Below are 15,456 nucleotides of genomic sequence, written 5' to 3'. Positions count from 1 at the left end.
AGTGGTCTACCTCTGACTTGGTAGGAGCAGTTGGTGGGATTTTAAACAGACAGGCACATAAACACATTTTTACTGAAGATGTAGGTCCTGGCCTGCCTAATGTTCTTTGACATTGCACAGGCATAGCCTGGAAACTAAAACATTTGTTGATGGATTTGGAGATTAAATAAATAGTGAATTATCTTCAGGATGTTAAAATGCAGAACTGACTGCCTATCCCATAATAGTAAACCAGCCCTCCCCCAGTACTTCTTGAAATGTGAGTATTTCTGCAAAAGCAGACACTGTGTTAGTTCACAGGGCCATTTGTTTAGTAGGTCAGAGCAGTCAGACATCTGGGCACTGGTAAAAATACATCCGACAGCTCGGTGGCATCTTGCACAACTGACTGTCTGAAAGCCTCGACTGGAAGTTTATTATTTGTTAATCTCCTTTTTCAAATGAATTCCAATCATGCAGTCAGGAAACCACATGGTGGATCACAAAACACAATTAAAATATAAAAAGAATTCATTACAATTAAAATATGGCAACTGATGAATATTAGCCCCACTGAAAACAGATCAAGGCAAGAGTTTTGTTCAGACTGGGAAGACAAATGTATCCCTGGGAATCAAAGCAGATTTGCAGGAGGATTTATTTGCCAGGAAAAGAAACACAGCCTGAGACAGATGATGGTACCTTGCTTGGGGGTACCAAAAGCCTCTAGTTCTCAGATGGCCTAAGTACCAAAGCATTGCTTACAGACAGTGAGAAATGGAGTCACTCAACATCTGTGAGAAAAATCCAGTCTGGAGACCAAGAATGAGGGAACAATTTTGTGATTGTTTTAACCTATTTCATAACAACTACTGCTCAGAGTGCAGCCTGAGCAAGTCCAGACTTCTGATTGCTGTGTCAGTTTGGATTTGAAGATTGAAATCTCAGGTGTGTCATATTGCACTCTGGCCACCACAGCCAGCAGCAGCCCAAAATTGCTATTCCATCTACCTCTGCTAATGGAGTGGCATTGCCACTGACTTTCTGAGACCCAAGAAAGCAAAGTCTCTCTTGTCAGACATAAGGGGAATTACACTGATTATGTTGATGCCTGGAGCTTGTTTTCTTTTCAAGAACTCATTGCCTGTTGTATTGGCAGTAAATCTGGATTGTACCCTCTATACAGCACTAGCTTAGTCTTTATATATTTTGTGGATGGGAGACTAAAAGGGACTTTCAAAGTTTTGGAAGGTTGTATCGTGGAGATAACAGTTTAGGGCAAGCATACAAAAAAATTCTCCAAGTCAGGGATGCAGCTATGGCTTTGGTTCATGGTACAAAGGAGGAGCTGAATCCTCCCCAGTGGTGTGTGCCCAGCACATGGGTCTTGCTCAGCCAGGAACCTGGCTGTGTACTACACTGCTCTGCAACCCCCAGCTCGGTCACAGTAAATGGCCCCAGAAGCAGAGAGGCACTGAATTGTGATTAACTCAAAGAAAAAGCATACCTTGCAGAGTATGAAAAAGTTTTGCTTCATTTTACAAAGTTGACCAATGTTTCTTTTTAGTTTTTTTTTGCTTATGGTATCATGCAGAGGTCCTACAGCTGATCTGCTTTGCTCTAAAGATGTAGTTGCAACAGGGATTAAGATATAGTAGCAACAAAAACTATCATGGTCAAGAGCTTATTTGCTCATCTAAGTAATAAGCAGTGGAAGAAGTTTCTGTCTCTGGGAAGTGATTAAACTGTCAGGCTTTCTGTCCGAGTAATATCCTACTAAAATACTCTGCCAGCATTTAAATCAGAGGATACTGGTTACTGGAGGAAATGCTTTTAGGATTAATATACATAAGTGTAGAGTTAGCTATCAGCTCATCCTGGCTGCTAATAACACTGCTGCTGCTGGATCTCTGCAGTGATGAGATACCTTTCCCAACAAACCTCCACCCAGCAGCAGCTCTTATGGTGCCTGACCCATTATTTCAGATCCTCTCCAAAGAACTGGAAGCTCATGGGCATTGACGAATAAAGTGACGTGGTTTTCTTCAGCTTTTGAATGTGTTCACTGACTGTCTGAGAAACAAAAATTATGCAAGCCCACCCTGACCTGCGTCAGGCTGCATTGATGCTTGTTTAGGTGGGAAGGGAGGCACCTTTGCTGGTCCCATTTCATTGGTGACTCTACCATATGGGGGATGGCTGAAAGCATGTGAATGTTGTAATGGAAAAAGTTCATTTGTGGATGTGCTCAGTGCTCACAACAAAATAAATCTGTTAAAAAAACACCAGTCCTGGGATTTGTCACAGGCAGTAGCATCTCCTGGTGCATGGTGTGTAGGCTGGGATACATTATTAACAATCAGAATCTGGAGACATCTGGAAACTAACTCCTTAGTTTTTAGGGATGCTTTTACGTAGGTGGGATGTAGAAAAGGGGTTAAGCATTGAGCCCTCTTGCTTTCCCCTCCCCTTTCCCAGGCCCAAGTGAGCTAATTGGCTTCAGGTTCAGATTCCTAAAACAAGCTGCAGAGAGAGGATGGGGCAGCCCCGCACCATAGGCAGCCTCTGCACGGGCTAACTGTGAGGTGAAACCAGCCAAGACCCAGCACAGCCCAGGGAGGGCAGCTTGGTTCACCTGGAGCCATCACAGTGGTACCTCTCAAGGGGGTTTCAAATTCAAGCCCTGGGGCCACCAGGGCAGTCCGTGGGACAAAGGCCCTTCTGGGTTTGTGTTTCTGGCTGTCTTCTGGAAAAAGTACTTAAAACAAAAATGCTGCCCATGCCTGCTGAACTCCAAAGACCATAAAATCTATTCCTGAAGTCTGCTGAAACCAGAGCATGATTTGAAGCTGGTTCAAAGTTTGCTGAAATTACTAAGAGCCTTTCCCTGGTCTCCCTCTAACCAACACACACGCAATTTCTACAGGCTTTTAATCTGCCTTCTTTTGTGTAACTTGGCTTCACACTTGGAGACTTCCAAAGCACAGGAAAAGTGAAATACTGAGTAAGTGGGAGTAGCAGAAAATGCCTTTTCCAAATGCAAATATCAGTCAGTCACTCCAGCGTCCGGCACTAAACAAATCTTTGGAGATGATGAATATTTTAATGGGTTTGTCCCCACAGCAGAATAAATGCCTAGTCTTAGTTTTCTAAGGTTGATTAAAAAAGCAGACGAGCTGGATACTGGTTGGTTTACAGTGTCTTTGCAACCTGGACTCAACCTATGGACTAGAATGAGTTGCTATTCAAAGTGACATTCAGTTCTAGTTCCTTCACTGTGATGTTCAGTTTATTTAACCCAGTTTAGTCAGTCTCAGAAACACACACAGTTTATTAGAGCTGTGTCATTATACCTCAAGCTGCAAACAATTACTGTAAGTCTACAGAGAAGCCAGTCAACCAAGCCCCAAAGCTCTCAATACCACATAAACCATACATCGAGTAAAATAAAAGTTTTAGACAATCAGATGCCTGGGACTTTGCAAGATGAAGCAGTCAGAAGGCATTGCACAAGTCAAATAGGGCTGCTGCAGTTTAAAACCCCCTGTGAATGCCCATTTTCCACAGGTTAGGTGCCTTTAGGCATCATTTCCCCTGGGTAAGTTATAAATTATTCCTGTGCAGCTGCAGGGACAGTGTGAGGACACAGAGCAGCTAAGGTTGTACTTATGAGTGTAAAGCTCAAGGAAAGAGGATACAGCAGATTGAACTTTAATTTACTTTCACTTATTTCCCTCTGCTCTGTGGAACGGAGAGTTTGGACCTGTGTTCCACGATCCTCCTAACCAAAATGTTTCTCCTCCCACACCTCCCCTGCCCATGCTGTCTCCTCTGTCCTACCGCGTATGTAGGACCCAAAGTGGTCTGTAGGAACAGGACAGGACCCTGTGAGACTCCCAGGGGGTCTCCCCTCTGCAGCACTGGGGTTTGAGGGTCTGGCCTGGTGTTTTGTAACCCTACCTGATAAACGTCTCTGGAAATGCACCATGGCTTCAGCATGAGCTGCAGGACCCTCAGGTTTCCAAAGCGGCAAGTCCTCAGAGCCCGGGACGTCAGACTCCACACCAGGCTGTCCCAGCTGTAGAGCAGATCCTCAAAGCCAAAGAGCACAGCAGCCATGCCAGCTCCCCGTGTGAATCACCCCGGATTCCCTGCTTAGAGGCAACCAGCTATTCCCAAGGTGCCTTATAAACTGCAAGGTTAAAAAGTCACTGCAATTTCCATCAAAGAAGGAGAAATAAAAGCAAGCAAAAAAAAAATAAAAAAATCAACCACCAAACCACCAAACCAAAACGGACAACAAAAAACCAGCAGCCAAAATAAACTGTTTGGGGATGTGTCTTTCTCCCTTCGCACACGCCCTTCAGGATGTGGTTTCTCCCTCTGTGTATCTTCTCAAAGTGAGTCCTGCTGCACCCAAAGATGAGCAAGGAAGAGGTAAAAATACCTCTCCTGACTTAGGAAGGCAATTGCACATCCCTCGCAAAGGGCTTCTTGGTAACACTGCATCACCTCCCAGCTCTCCACTGCAGAACCAAGAGGCAAACTCGGATCCAAAGTCATCACTTTGCATGCTCGGTCCTGGGACTCCATCCAGAGGGAAGAAAAAAGCCGCTCACTCTCCGTCTGCCAACATTCCCAAGACATTCCAGTATTGGGCTTAACTCTTTCAAACACTCCCAAAGAACATCTGAGAAGGCAGCTTTGCCACATGCAACATTTCATCCTTTCGTTTTGTGTGTTGACTCGCCATTGCACAGTTACATTCCAGTCTTTTCCCCACTCAACTGCCCGCTCTGGAGCCTTTTTATATTTTGAACTGAGAAGGGAGCTTTATCTGTACACAAGAATTATGCAACAGTCTGCAAAGCACCTTATTTACCCAAGGGGTGATATTTTGGAAAGTTGCATGGATTAAACAATGGCCTTTTAAAATCAGTCTGATTCAGCTGGTGTGGACATATTATTAACCCTTGATGGACTCCCATTCAAAAGGTTGGGTCTCATCTGAACAAGCACAGGAGAATGCAATACACTTCTCTTCATCTGAGCTGGATGCCAAAACACCCTTTTTGGTCTACAGATACAAAAATGGCATCCCTTATTTACAATTCTTGCCATCCTTACATACACTTCTGATATCCCTTCCTAAAATAAGTGTTGAGGAGGGATCAGTTCCCTGACTGTTTCCCCTCAGGAGCACATTGTCTGGGTGGAGACTTCAATGCTGCCAACATCCACGATGAGTTGAGCTGAGGGCACTGGTCCAGTGAGGGTGAAAATACATTATCAACATGAGGATTTCGGAGTTCAGTTAAATCACCACAAAATCATGCAGTTATGTTGCAAGACATTTTCCAGCTAAATCCCATGAGTGCTTCTTCGACATATTTAATCACCAGGTGGGGAAACTGAGGTGGAAGTATTTTTATCAAAGGCACAGTGCAAGCCAGTGCCCTTGGAGACAGCTGCCTGTCAGTGCTATTTTTCACTCATTTCACTCTCCCTTCAGAGGAATGTGCAAAAAAAGGCCACAGGACTTGGAGGGAGCTGACAGGAGTCAGCTGGAGAATGCCTACATGGAGTCACTTCCAAGGAGGCACTTTTTAGAAGAGTAGGGAGGACAACACTGGTTTGGGCTGAAATCATGAGGGACCTGAACTCCTAAAGCTGCTGGTTTAGCAGAGCTGAGAAGGCATAATTTCTGAAAAGCCTCAATGTCTTCTCTGATTCAACTCCCTGGAGAGGGAAGGAGCAGGAATATTAATGTCTGCTTGATTTTCTGTAGGTCTGTCCCACCATGACCCCATCCATAATTTGTTCTTTGAGGACTGGAGGACAGAAAGAGAGCCGTGCGTCATGATAACGGCACAAGGATGCTCGTCAGCTCATTGACTGGGCAGGTGGAGGGCCAGGAAAATACAGCTGCAAAATTCATGTTCTCAGCCTAATTGCTTCTTCAGGACTTTGTTTTTAGAGAGGCTTCATAAAATATGGTAATAAAATCGTAATAATGTTTCCTTCAAACTTGTTAGAAGCTATTCATTCTGCAAAGTGCAGTTTTCCTTCTTCCTCTCCCTCTCACTGCCTGTTTTCTTGGTGTCCAGCCTTTGCTGTAGTCTCCCTACGCTCATCATCTCTTGGTTGTTTGCCTGCCTGTAAACTTGGTGACTCTGCCTCTGTTAGCAGCAATGTAGACAAGGGATCAGGAACATCTCCCTTATAAAGTCTCCTTTGAAAGAAAGGTACTTTTTTTCTTATATATAAATTGACTAGACAATATTTACTCCAGGTTACAGCCTGATATACAAGGTCTCTGCCTGGGAGCACAGGAGAGGAAAAGAAAGAAATGTGTTTGATTAAGGAAAACAGAGGGGGGAAAGAAAACGTAGCAAGTGATTACTCTGGGATGTGACCTAACCCCTTTGGTATTCTGGAAGGGGGAGAGGAGGGGAAATGGAGGATATACCGCAGTTTTAAAATTAGCTACCCCATATGTGCATCAAGTCTTTCCGTATGGTTGAAAGGAGACTTTCGGTCCCCATCCCAACTCAGTAATTACTCAACAGATGAGGGCAGCTCTGAAGCAGCCTTTTCACTAGGCTGATGACATAATCAGACTTTCTGAAAACAGTTCTCCTATGTATTTATTTAACTGACAGACTGGAGCAGTCTCTTTAGGAGTCACTTGAGTCTATAGAAGGCCCAGTGAACATTTCACTGGGTAGATTTACCTTCATGATTAGAGCAGATTGTTTGATTTCCTGGGGAGGTTTTCCTGTTGATCAGACACATAATATTTTTTGAGAGGGTAAAAGCTGCCTGAGTACAGATTACCCATCCCACCTTGCAGCTTCTGAGGGAATTGCAATCATGGAGGTTTCTCAGACAAAGATAGCCCATCTTCTCTAGAGTCAACTACCAAAAGAGCTCTTTTCCAGGTAGACACCACAGAATGTGCTCTTACTTATCCAAAAAAGTCAGAAGAGGACATTCCTACAGGGAATGGCAGAAGAGAAGAGAAAAAATTACCGAGAATCAGCAACTTGGCTCTTCTACTGGTGTACCCTTTAAGTAATTTCTGTAAAATCATCTTATAATTCTATAAAACACGCTCAGCTTCACCTTCACTAAGGTCAATTTGGAAAAAAAAAAGCCCTTTGCACTCGACATAGATCTACAGACATTTGCAGGTCTTTTCCTCTCTAATTATGCACTGATTATTTCCCGCTGTTTCTGAGAAAATGTCAGCCAAAATATTTACTATGAAACCTCCCACGTTTTACTGACAGTCCGAAGGCTGTTTCTAGGGTATAAAAATAGCTCCTTACTTCCGGTGAAAAAAAGGAAAAGAGACCAAACCCCTTGGGCTGCTGTGTTGTTTCATGGGACTGTCACTGAGGCTTGAAGGCTGGGGGTGGATTTCCCTACCCAAACCCAGCAGGCAGCTTGTCCTCGATGCAGACCCTGCAAATCCCTGCTGTGCACTGGTGTAGGTGGATGCTGCCTGCACCATGAGCTTGAGAGACAGGTCCTTGTTTGCCTTTTTGTATTCTGGCCTTGGAAAGAGGAGTTCAGCCCCGCTTTCCAGCATGCTCCACAGTAAATCTCTACCTACAGCTTCCCAAGGGGCATTGACGTATTTGGGCGCTTTGAAAGAAGGACGTGCTGGGTGGAAGGCAGTTTCCTTTGAGCTTGCTGTAGACATACCAGAAACATCCTGTTTCTGCTCCACATATGGCCCCAATGGTCCCTGAAGCTCCAGCCCAACATGGTCTTTTAGGTTCTATTTCAAATTCATGTCCCTTTTTGATCTTTATTTCTCTATAATGTAAAGAGGATTAATGTCGTTAAGATCTTTGTGCCCAAAGTTCCCTTTCATGCTGCAGCTTCACGCTTTCTTATGTTGGAGATGTTATTTTGAGATAAATATTCAACTAGTTACATTTTTCTCCTTCTGCCCTGATGGCACATAATTTTTGTGGCCGATATGATGGGAATTGTTAGTGATGTCCCACTGCCAAGTGATCAAACACACCGAGAAGGAGCCATGCCCCTTCCTTCACATCTTCCCAGGCAGAGCCAGGGCGCTCAGTGCAGACTTACAGAAGTGACCTCCCTCCCATAACTGAACTGAACCTAGACTCTCCCAAGATTTCCAAATGGTCACTGTTCACCAAACCCACTCGAGAACCTGAGCCTCTGAGTGCCCTATTTCCACCCAAACCAAGGTCATCTCTCATACTGGGCTTCCCTGTCTTTCTCCTGACACCCAAGGAGGGATCATAGGGATTTTCTGTGTGTTCAGTGGGAGTTTCCCAGAGTGGAAGGACTGGATACTTTTGGCTTTATTTCTTGTATCTTTGCCAGGTTTCGTACTTTGTATAAGGAAACCTTTGAGGGAAGGGTCTTAAAAGGAGCTGGGAATTGCATTTGAGTTAAAGAAGAAAATCCTAAGACTTGAGGCTTATATTATACAACACAAGGAAACTTGACTGAATTTAAGAGAAGTGAAAATAAAGTATGGATGTCCATACTGGATCTGCTGAGCCCTTTGATCAACTAAGAGTTGACCCTGTATTCATTTTGAATTGCTAAAAGATTGTGACCTCAGTCTAGCTAGGCCACAGCATGTGGACAATGATTTTGCCTGACATTGTACAGACTTGTAAAGGAGGCATCAACACACCTAGTTCATCTCTCTGGAGCTGTAAGATAAGAAGCTATACTTGGAAGCATCAGCCCAAAAATCTGCTGCCCCATGTAAATGTGATGCCCATGCCGCACTGCTTCAGTTACCTCCTAACTCTCACCTACCACATGCTTCCAAAACCACAGATAGGAACAGCCTCCGCCTGACTCCCTGGTCCGCCACCACTGACAGCCCTAAAACCTTCCTGCAGAGAAAATGCAAGAAACTGAGGACTGCTGGTTGCAATTTAGGATGAACATCATGAGTCAGAAATCCTGGGCGATTTCTTCAAGATATTCTCATGAGTCCGTATGGCCTAAAATGTTCCATAATGAAATGAACTGCTGTTTCACGGTAATAACTGAATGAAAATTTACTATTCCAGTCATCCACCTTGATCATAACATTTCTAAAGCTCTTTGAAAATGTAAAGTGCTCTGGTAGTGCTGAGTATTATCGTTATGCGAACAGCAGCTCCCTCTGCGTAAGGCTCTACGTGTCCTCACTTTAGAGAGATTTTTATTGACTGACACAGAAGAGTATGTCATAGCCTCAAATCATACACATTTCATTTCCTAAAGTAAGTTGTGTTAGCGATTTAACAAGGTTTAAAAGTAGGTGAATCCTATAAAGCTGGGCTTTTACTTGTCCCTAACATTCCACCGGCTAAAGTGATTTTCGCTTCTACTATGCAGAAATGTGAAAGAGATTGTGCAGAGATTTGCCATTCAATCCTCTTTCTCCATGAACATTGTGGTGAATGAGTCTGCAGGAGGGGATGTAGGTCAGGACAATGTATTAAGGAAATAGTGCAGAACAGCCACAGAAAGTGAATGGTGAGATCTTAAATACGATTATTCTCTTTGGAAACCCAAGCTTATGATTAACTCTGATCCTGCTGGCGACTGTAACGTCCTGTGACGGGGGTCTCCAATCAAAGCAGCACGTGCTTGCAGATGCCCATCACCACAAAGCTCATCATCACTCTGTTCTCTGTTATTATGTGCAGAAATGCTTGGGAGAATTATTTTTGGCCAGAGGAAAACAGAAAAAAAATCACAGCCAGCTTAGGAGGCAGGTATAAATAGGGAACAACCTAAAGCTCATCCAGCAGCTGAGCTGTTTTCCTACCATGTTATTCACCCATGTTTAAAATAGCCTCTGACAAGGTTCAGGGGTGAAACAATACAAACCTGTGTTTGTGCCCATCAGGAGGGCACTGAATCTCAGACTGTGGATCAAACATGCCTGACTGTTCTCAGAAGTAGTCATGCACTTGTGCAACTACACTCTTCTGGTTTCAAGCTTTTGCTTATTCCATTGGTGACTGGAGCAAATATTTGCCTTTGGAGGTTGGAACTAGACAATCATTAAGGTCCCTTCCAACCCAAACCATTCTATGATTCTTTATGAGAGGTTCCCATGCTACCCCTGTGTTTGTATAATTTTGAATTATACATTTGTCTGGTGTTTCCCACCTCTTATCAGATGATGGTCAAGCTGTCCAAATGGCCTTGGCTGTGGGTTTGGAGGACACATTGCTTCATGTTGCAGGTGTCTCTTAACTGATACTCTTTGCCTGGGAGAGGGGACAAATCTGGTGGCTCATAAAAAGCCAGTCTACAGTTCTGCCCTATGGCAAGATGGATAATTTAATGAAGGGCAGCCTTGCTGTCCATGCAAAACAAGCCTACACACAGCACAAATGGCCCCTCGCAGCAGAATGATTTACTACAGCTTATCCTGCAGATACATTTAAGTATATGCCTGATTCAGACCCAGTGGTAACACTTACTGCATTCAATGACTGATACAAAGTCCTTTCTGTTCACAGACAAGAGTGAGCATTTCATTAAAAAGGAGAAGGGCATAAGGAACGTATTTTAGAAAATCAGTAGTCCAGATTTCTCATGTTTGATCTTGCTTAAGAGTTGGAATGCCTGCTCTTGCCTAAGTTAAAGAACACATATTTAATTTATTCTGAAGCTCCTTATAAAAGATTGTTACAAAAAATACTGGTATTGCTGGTTAGGATGTATTTGCCACTTGACAGAGACGTAAGGTAAGTAGGTCAAATATAACCTTCAGAGTGGAAATGGGGAGGGATCGGGTCCTATTCTAGAAAAGTCACCAGTTTCTTGAGCAACATTTCAGAGTCATATAACTTGATGGGTCTCCATTTCCTCAGTAGACTAATTCACTGACATTTGTTAGATGACGAAATCTCAGGGGAACTATTTTACATTAAAAAGTAAATAAGTGTTCAGCCTGCTAGAAAGCCAACTGGTCATGTTCCATGGGAGTCATATACTAAAAAGCAGAAATACTTAAGATATTTTGGATCGATAATGTACCTCTGTGTTGAAAGCTCCTACACTGATTATCAAAATGAGCATGACTATGGGTAAATAAATGTTCCCTGAGGTGAAGACTACCAAAATACATATATACTCCCTGTGGGAGGAGTGTTGTACACATCCAGGAGATGCTAAATGCATGTAGGGAGGCTGCTGTGGAGGAAGGGGATGGCTCTCTTGACTCTGGGGTAGAAACGTCCCACACTGAGCTGCTGACTGCACAAAGCACACGCTTGCACACTCATTCATGGCATCTGCTCTGGGGTTGGCTCATGTGGGGCAGTTTGCTTGTTCCTATTGCCTCAGAACAATTAATCTGCAGATGGGAAACGCAGGAGTCAACAGAGGGGGATTACTGTGCTGCAGCAGATCTTCACGCTGAGAACATCTCCCCAGCTGGGACCAGTTAGGCCTTCTCAGTAGAGCATAAGAGTTGACCTCTACCCTGTTTGCTCCTGAAACGCAGACCCCTGTGGCTCGTGCTAATGGAAAATCTCCATTTGCGTTGTAGGACAGCACTGGATGCACGCCATCCACAGTGATAATGCATGCACAGTTGACAGAAGTTGATAACTTGCGCTTCTGTTGCTGGTTGGTTTAAAACCCTGAGCAAACATCAGCTTCTATTTCCTCTCGATGCACTGGGAGATTTGTATTATTGAGCTGCCACCAGAGCTGCAGATAAACAGGGACAAGAGGGCTGAAGTGCCCGTGTGGGACAGACAGTCACAGAGGCTGGCAGCCCTGGCTTTCCTTTTCTCTACAGCTACTATTACGCCCACGGAACCTCCAGTATTTCCAGACGGGTTACTGAGTTTTAGGAGGTATAAATAGTAGCCCAGGCTCCATCTGCAGAGGTGGAGAGGAGTTAATCAAACTCCCCCACGCTCTGTCTTCCAACCTGATGATTTGCCATGGGGGACCCCAACTCACTGGCTGGCTTGTTTGCTCATACCTCCTGAAAAAAGGATAAAATAGATCGAAAGCTGCTGGATTGAAGCAGCAAGTCAGTCACTTGATTGTCTCTATGGACAGAGCAGACTGAAGCCGTTCAGAAGTCAAAACAAAGAGGATTTACGCTCTTGATTTAGAAATTTATGACTCATTCCCATTTTGGCTATTAGAAGTGGCTGTCATTTCCCCTGCCCCCAAAACATCCATGCCATAGAAAAATAAAGCCCATAAGCTCTTTGCTGTTCTTATCTTGATGCACAAAGAATTCAAATGTTCACTGTTGCTATCTGGAGCTTGACTTCCTGTTATTAAGAAGGACATCCTAGTATTTAACAACATGAGATTTTTATTTTTTTCCCCTTCTTTAAGCCAGGCAGAAAGTCTAATGATTCTGGGGTTTGTTTCCTGCTTGTAATTAAGTAGGTCACAGCTGCAAAGCAAGAGAACAAGAAAATATTCAGATCACACAAAGCCAAGAGCTATTAAATCATTTGCAGCTGAGGGATATGGCAGATTTTCTTTTTAAAAAAAAATGAAGTCTCAAGTCTAAGAAAAACAAATATAGGAACTTTTAGGAGAATGATGAAGTTGGAAGTTCTGCCCAAGCACCACAGTAGCTCAGAAAAAAAGGGAGTGATCAAAACCCAGCTAATGTTGTTCACAAGTTGAATAGCTGCATGTGGTTGAAATAAATTCACTTCTTCATTGCTTAGAGCCATATATTCTATCCCTTCAATCTGCTTTGAACCACATGCAAGATTGCCCTCATTTCTCCTGGGCAGTTCCCACCAGGGCCTCCGCGTCAGCCTGAAATGCCACACTGTGCCCTCTGCTGTAGGTCCCACACACCCTCCACAACTCCAGACACAGCTTAGACACAGCACGATCTCTACCCAGACATATCTACCCAGAAGATCCCACAGGGCTGAAGGCCTTTTGTTCTGCACTCATGGTTCATGTTGTTGTATTGCTCTGGTTTGTCTCCCACTCCATGTCCATTCAGGACAGTGAACTGCTCTTGGTCCCTGCACTGCTGCCTTCACCCCACAGACAGTACCAGCAGTGCATGGTCCATTGCCCTTGATAATCCATGCACATGTGAGTTGAAGAACAACCTCTGAAAGGCCCTGACAGCAGGGGTAAGGACTGGGGTTCAGTCTCATCATGGATAGGCATCAATTGACAAAGCCATGTTACAGCCTGGCAAAGCCTGGAAAAACTTCATATAGCTGAGGTGTCTGTCTGTGAGAACCAGGCACTTTAAGATAAAGTTGGTTCTGATTCACCTTATTTGGTTTATTTCAGGATTCAGCAAGAGCAAAAATGACTGCACATTTCTGTAATTGTGCTTTTGCTTAGATTTCAGTATAAACAGTCCTCCAAGCCATTGCTCGGCTAAAAAGAGGGGACTCAGAGCAACAAAGTTATTACCCTCATCTTCCCCAGGTGCAATACCTGGAACTGCTCTGTTCCATAGTGAAAAGGAGAAGAAAAAGGGTACTCAGCTATGAGAACAGCCCCACTAAGTGGCTGCTGTGGTCTAAAGAGCAATGGAGATGTGTCCCAAATGCATCGTAGTTGTAACAATAGGGCTCTTATTCTGTGCAGTGAGAGAAATGGTCTTTAGGAAGATTTGTGTCGGAAGCCCACCAAAATCAACACTGAACACGGCAGTGGTCCAGTCAGACAAGAATCGCTGCCTTGGCGAGGAACACCCGCTGTGAAATCTGTTTGATTTCAAAATAGGGTGTTTGGTTTTGTCAGAGAGTGATTAAGATATGGGCAGAATAGCAAGAACGAGAGCTTACTGCTGCTTCTATAAAAATGTGATCAGGAGGGCCTTAAATCTCCACAATTACAAATTGGTGATGAGCTCATGTTTATTCAAGCTCTGATTGGGAAATCTGTCATGGGAAAGCAAGGCCCACGTAGACAGTATTCTGGGCTCTGTCCCTGTATGACCAGACGTGGTCAGTTCATTCCAGGATAACAGAACGTGGACCTTTTCATGTTGGTATTTCTTGGCTTTGCAAACTGGGAACTGGGAGGGAGAGTTGGTCAGTGCCTCCCCAACGGGCAATCGTTACGAAACAGACACAACGGAAGGTTTCCCAGAGCCTGGTGCCCCGGGAATTTGAGGTCAGTCCTTCCAAAATGCTGACCTCACAGGAGAGGGGATGAGTGCAAGACTGTGGTGGTAGATATCCTGGGTTGCACAAGATGCCCGATCCATCTTCACATGATTCAGGATACCTGGATTTGTGAGTTTCCATCTGTGATTTCTCTAAAAGGTGATGGTTTCAGGAATGTTTTGCTCCCATCCCTCCAGAATGGGGTTCTTTCCCTCTGAGCCCCTTAAATAGAGGACTCCTGGGGAAAAAGGTGCTGATTCCAGAGAAAACACTGATGCTGGGTGCTAGAAGGTTTGTTCAGAGACCCCACAGTATCTCTTGGCCTTTGCAGGAAAACACTCATGCTGCCTACACCCTTGTTTTGGATCTTGCAGCAATTTCCCTTCCAGTTTAGGGTGGATAACAGCATCCACGGATTAGTATGAAACAAAGCTCAGGAATGAAAAGTTTTCAAAATGCTGCTGCAACCCAGAGCCTGGCCAGCACCACATAGTCTGCTGTGACTGATTGTCAGGAAAAGCTGCTAGATCATCCACTGGCATCAGCCTGATTATCTTTCCCCTGACACCATTCTCCAGGAGCTGGAGGTTGGCCCTAAGGCCACTTTAACCGCTCTCCTGTGACTGATTGGGTACATTGGAATGCACTAACATAATTGTGCTTTTAAAAAATCAACGTCCTCTGGTTTTATGACTCTTCTTGGCCAGGTTCCCACTTGCTGTAACTGAAGCAAACCCTTTTTCTTCTGCAGGAAACTGCCACTATTGGTGCATTTGAAAGTTTTCAGGATGATACACAATGACTGCATTACAACAAAGTCCGAGATGGAAAAAGGAAGCTTTCCAACATTTCAGAGTGGAAATTACAAAAATTAGAAAGCCTCCTCCCAGTCTCTGGTGTGGTTTGCAACCATGGGTTGGGTGGAGAGATGCTGGAGAGGGAGGAAGGGGATGTGGATGTGTTCTTCCAGCTAACGGGAGCCCTGAAGTTTGATCCTGCATCAAACATCTCCAGATTTGCAGAGTGTTGGCAGTTAACCTCAGCTTTTACCCTGAAAGCATCTTGGCTGCCAAGTGGGAACAACAGTGCTGGCTGGGTCATGCAGAGATCTGCAGAGGATCTATGTCTGCGGAGTTCTGTAATATGTAAACCCCAACGTATTATAAGGGATAATTTTAAGTTGTGACGTAGGATTGCCAAGCTTCCCTCTAGCAATAGCCCATCCATCATATTAGCCTTGACAGATTTTCTTGGATGGTATTTTCAAATATTGGAAACTTCAGGCTCTGCCCTCAGGCAACAGTAACAGCTTTGAACTCAGCTCTGAGGAAAGGAGAGTCTG

The 15,456-nt window shown here is 44.2% G+C and overlaps 1 protein-coding gene across 6 annotated transcripts in view; it reads right to left on the bottom strand.

Annotated features, from left to right (window-relative positions):
• The window catches only part of FRMD4A (FERM domain containing 4A), a 367,435-nt gene that overhangs the window by 176,645 nt on the left and 175,334 nt on the right, over positions 1-15,456 (bottom strand). For 2 of the 6 annotated variants that reach the window (XM_027679511.1, XM_027679510.1), the window contains exon 1: positions 3,940-4,126. The exons of the other annotated variants lie outside the window; for them this stretch is intronic. In XM_027679511.1, the coding sequence (XP_027535312.1) occupies positions 3,940-4,098 (159 nt within the window). In that variant the 5' untranslated portion in view covers positions 4,099-4,126. Of the gene's footprint in view, positions 1-3,939; positions 4,127-15,456 lie in introns of those variants that run through there. 6 annotated transcript variants of the gene reach the window in all.

The sequence above is a fragment of the Neopelma chrysocephalum genome, unplaced genomic scaffold (assembly GCF_003984885.1).
Source record: "Neopelma chrysocephalum unplaced genomic scaffold, ASM398488v2 Primary Assembly neopelma1_45, whole genome shotgun sequence".
Taxonomy (NCBI): Eukaryota; Metazoa; Chordata; class Aves; order Passeriformes; family Pipridae; genus Neopelma; species Neopelma chrysocephalum.
Note: the sequence above shows the minus strand (reverse complement) of the source record. Positions and strands in the feature narration are given on the sequence as shown.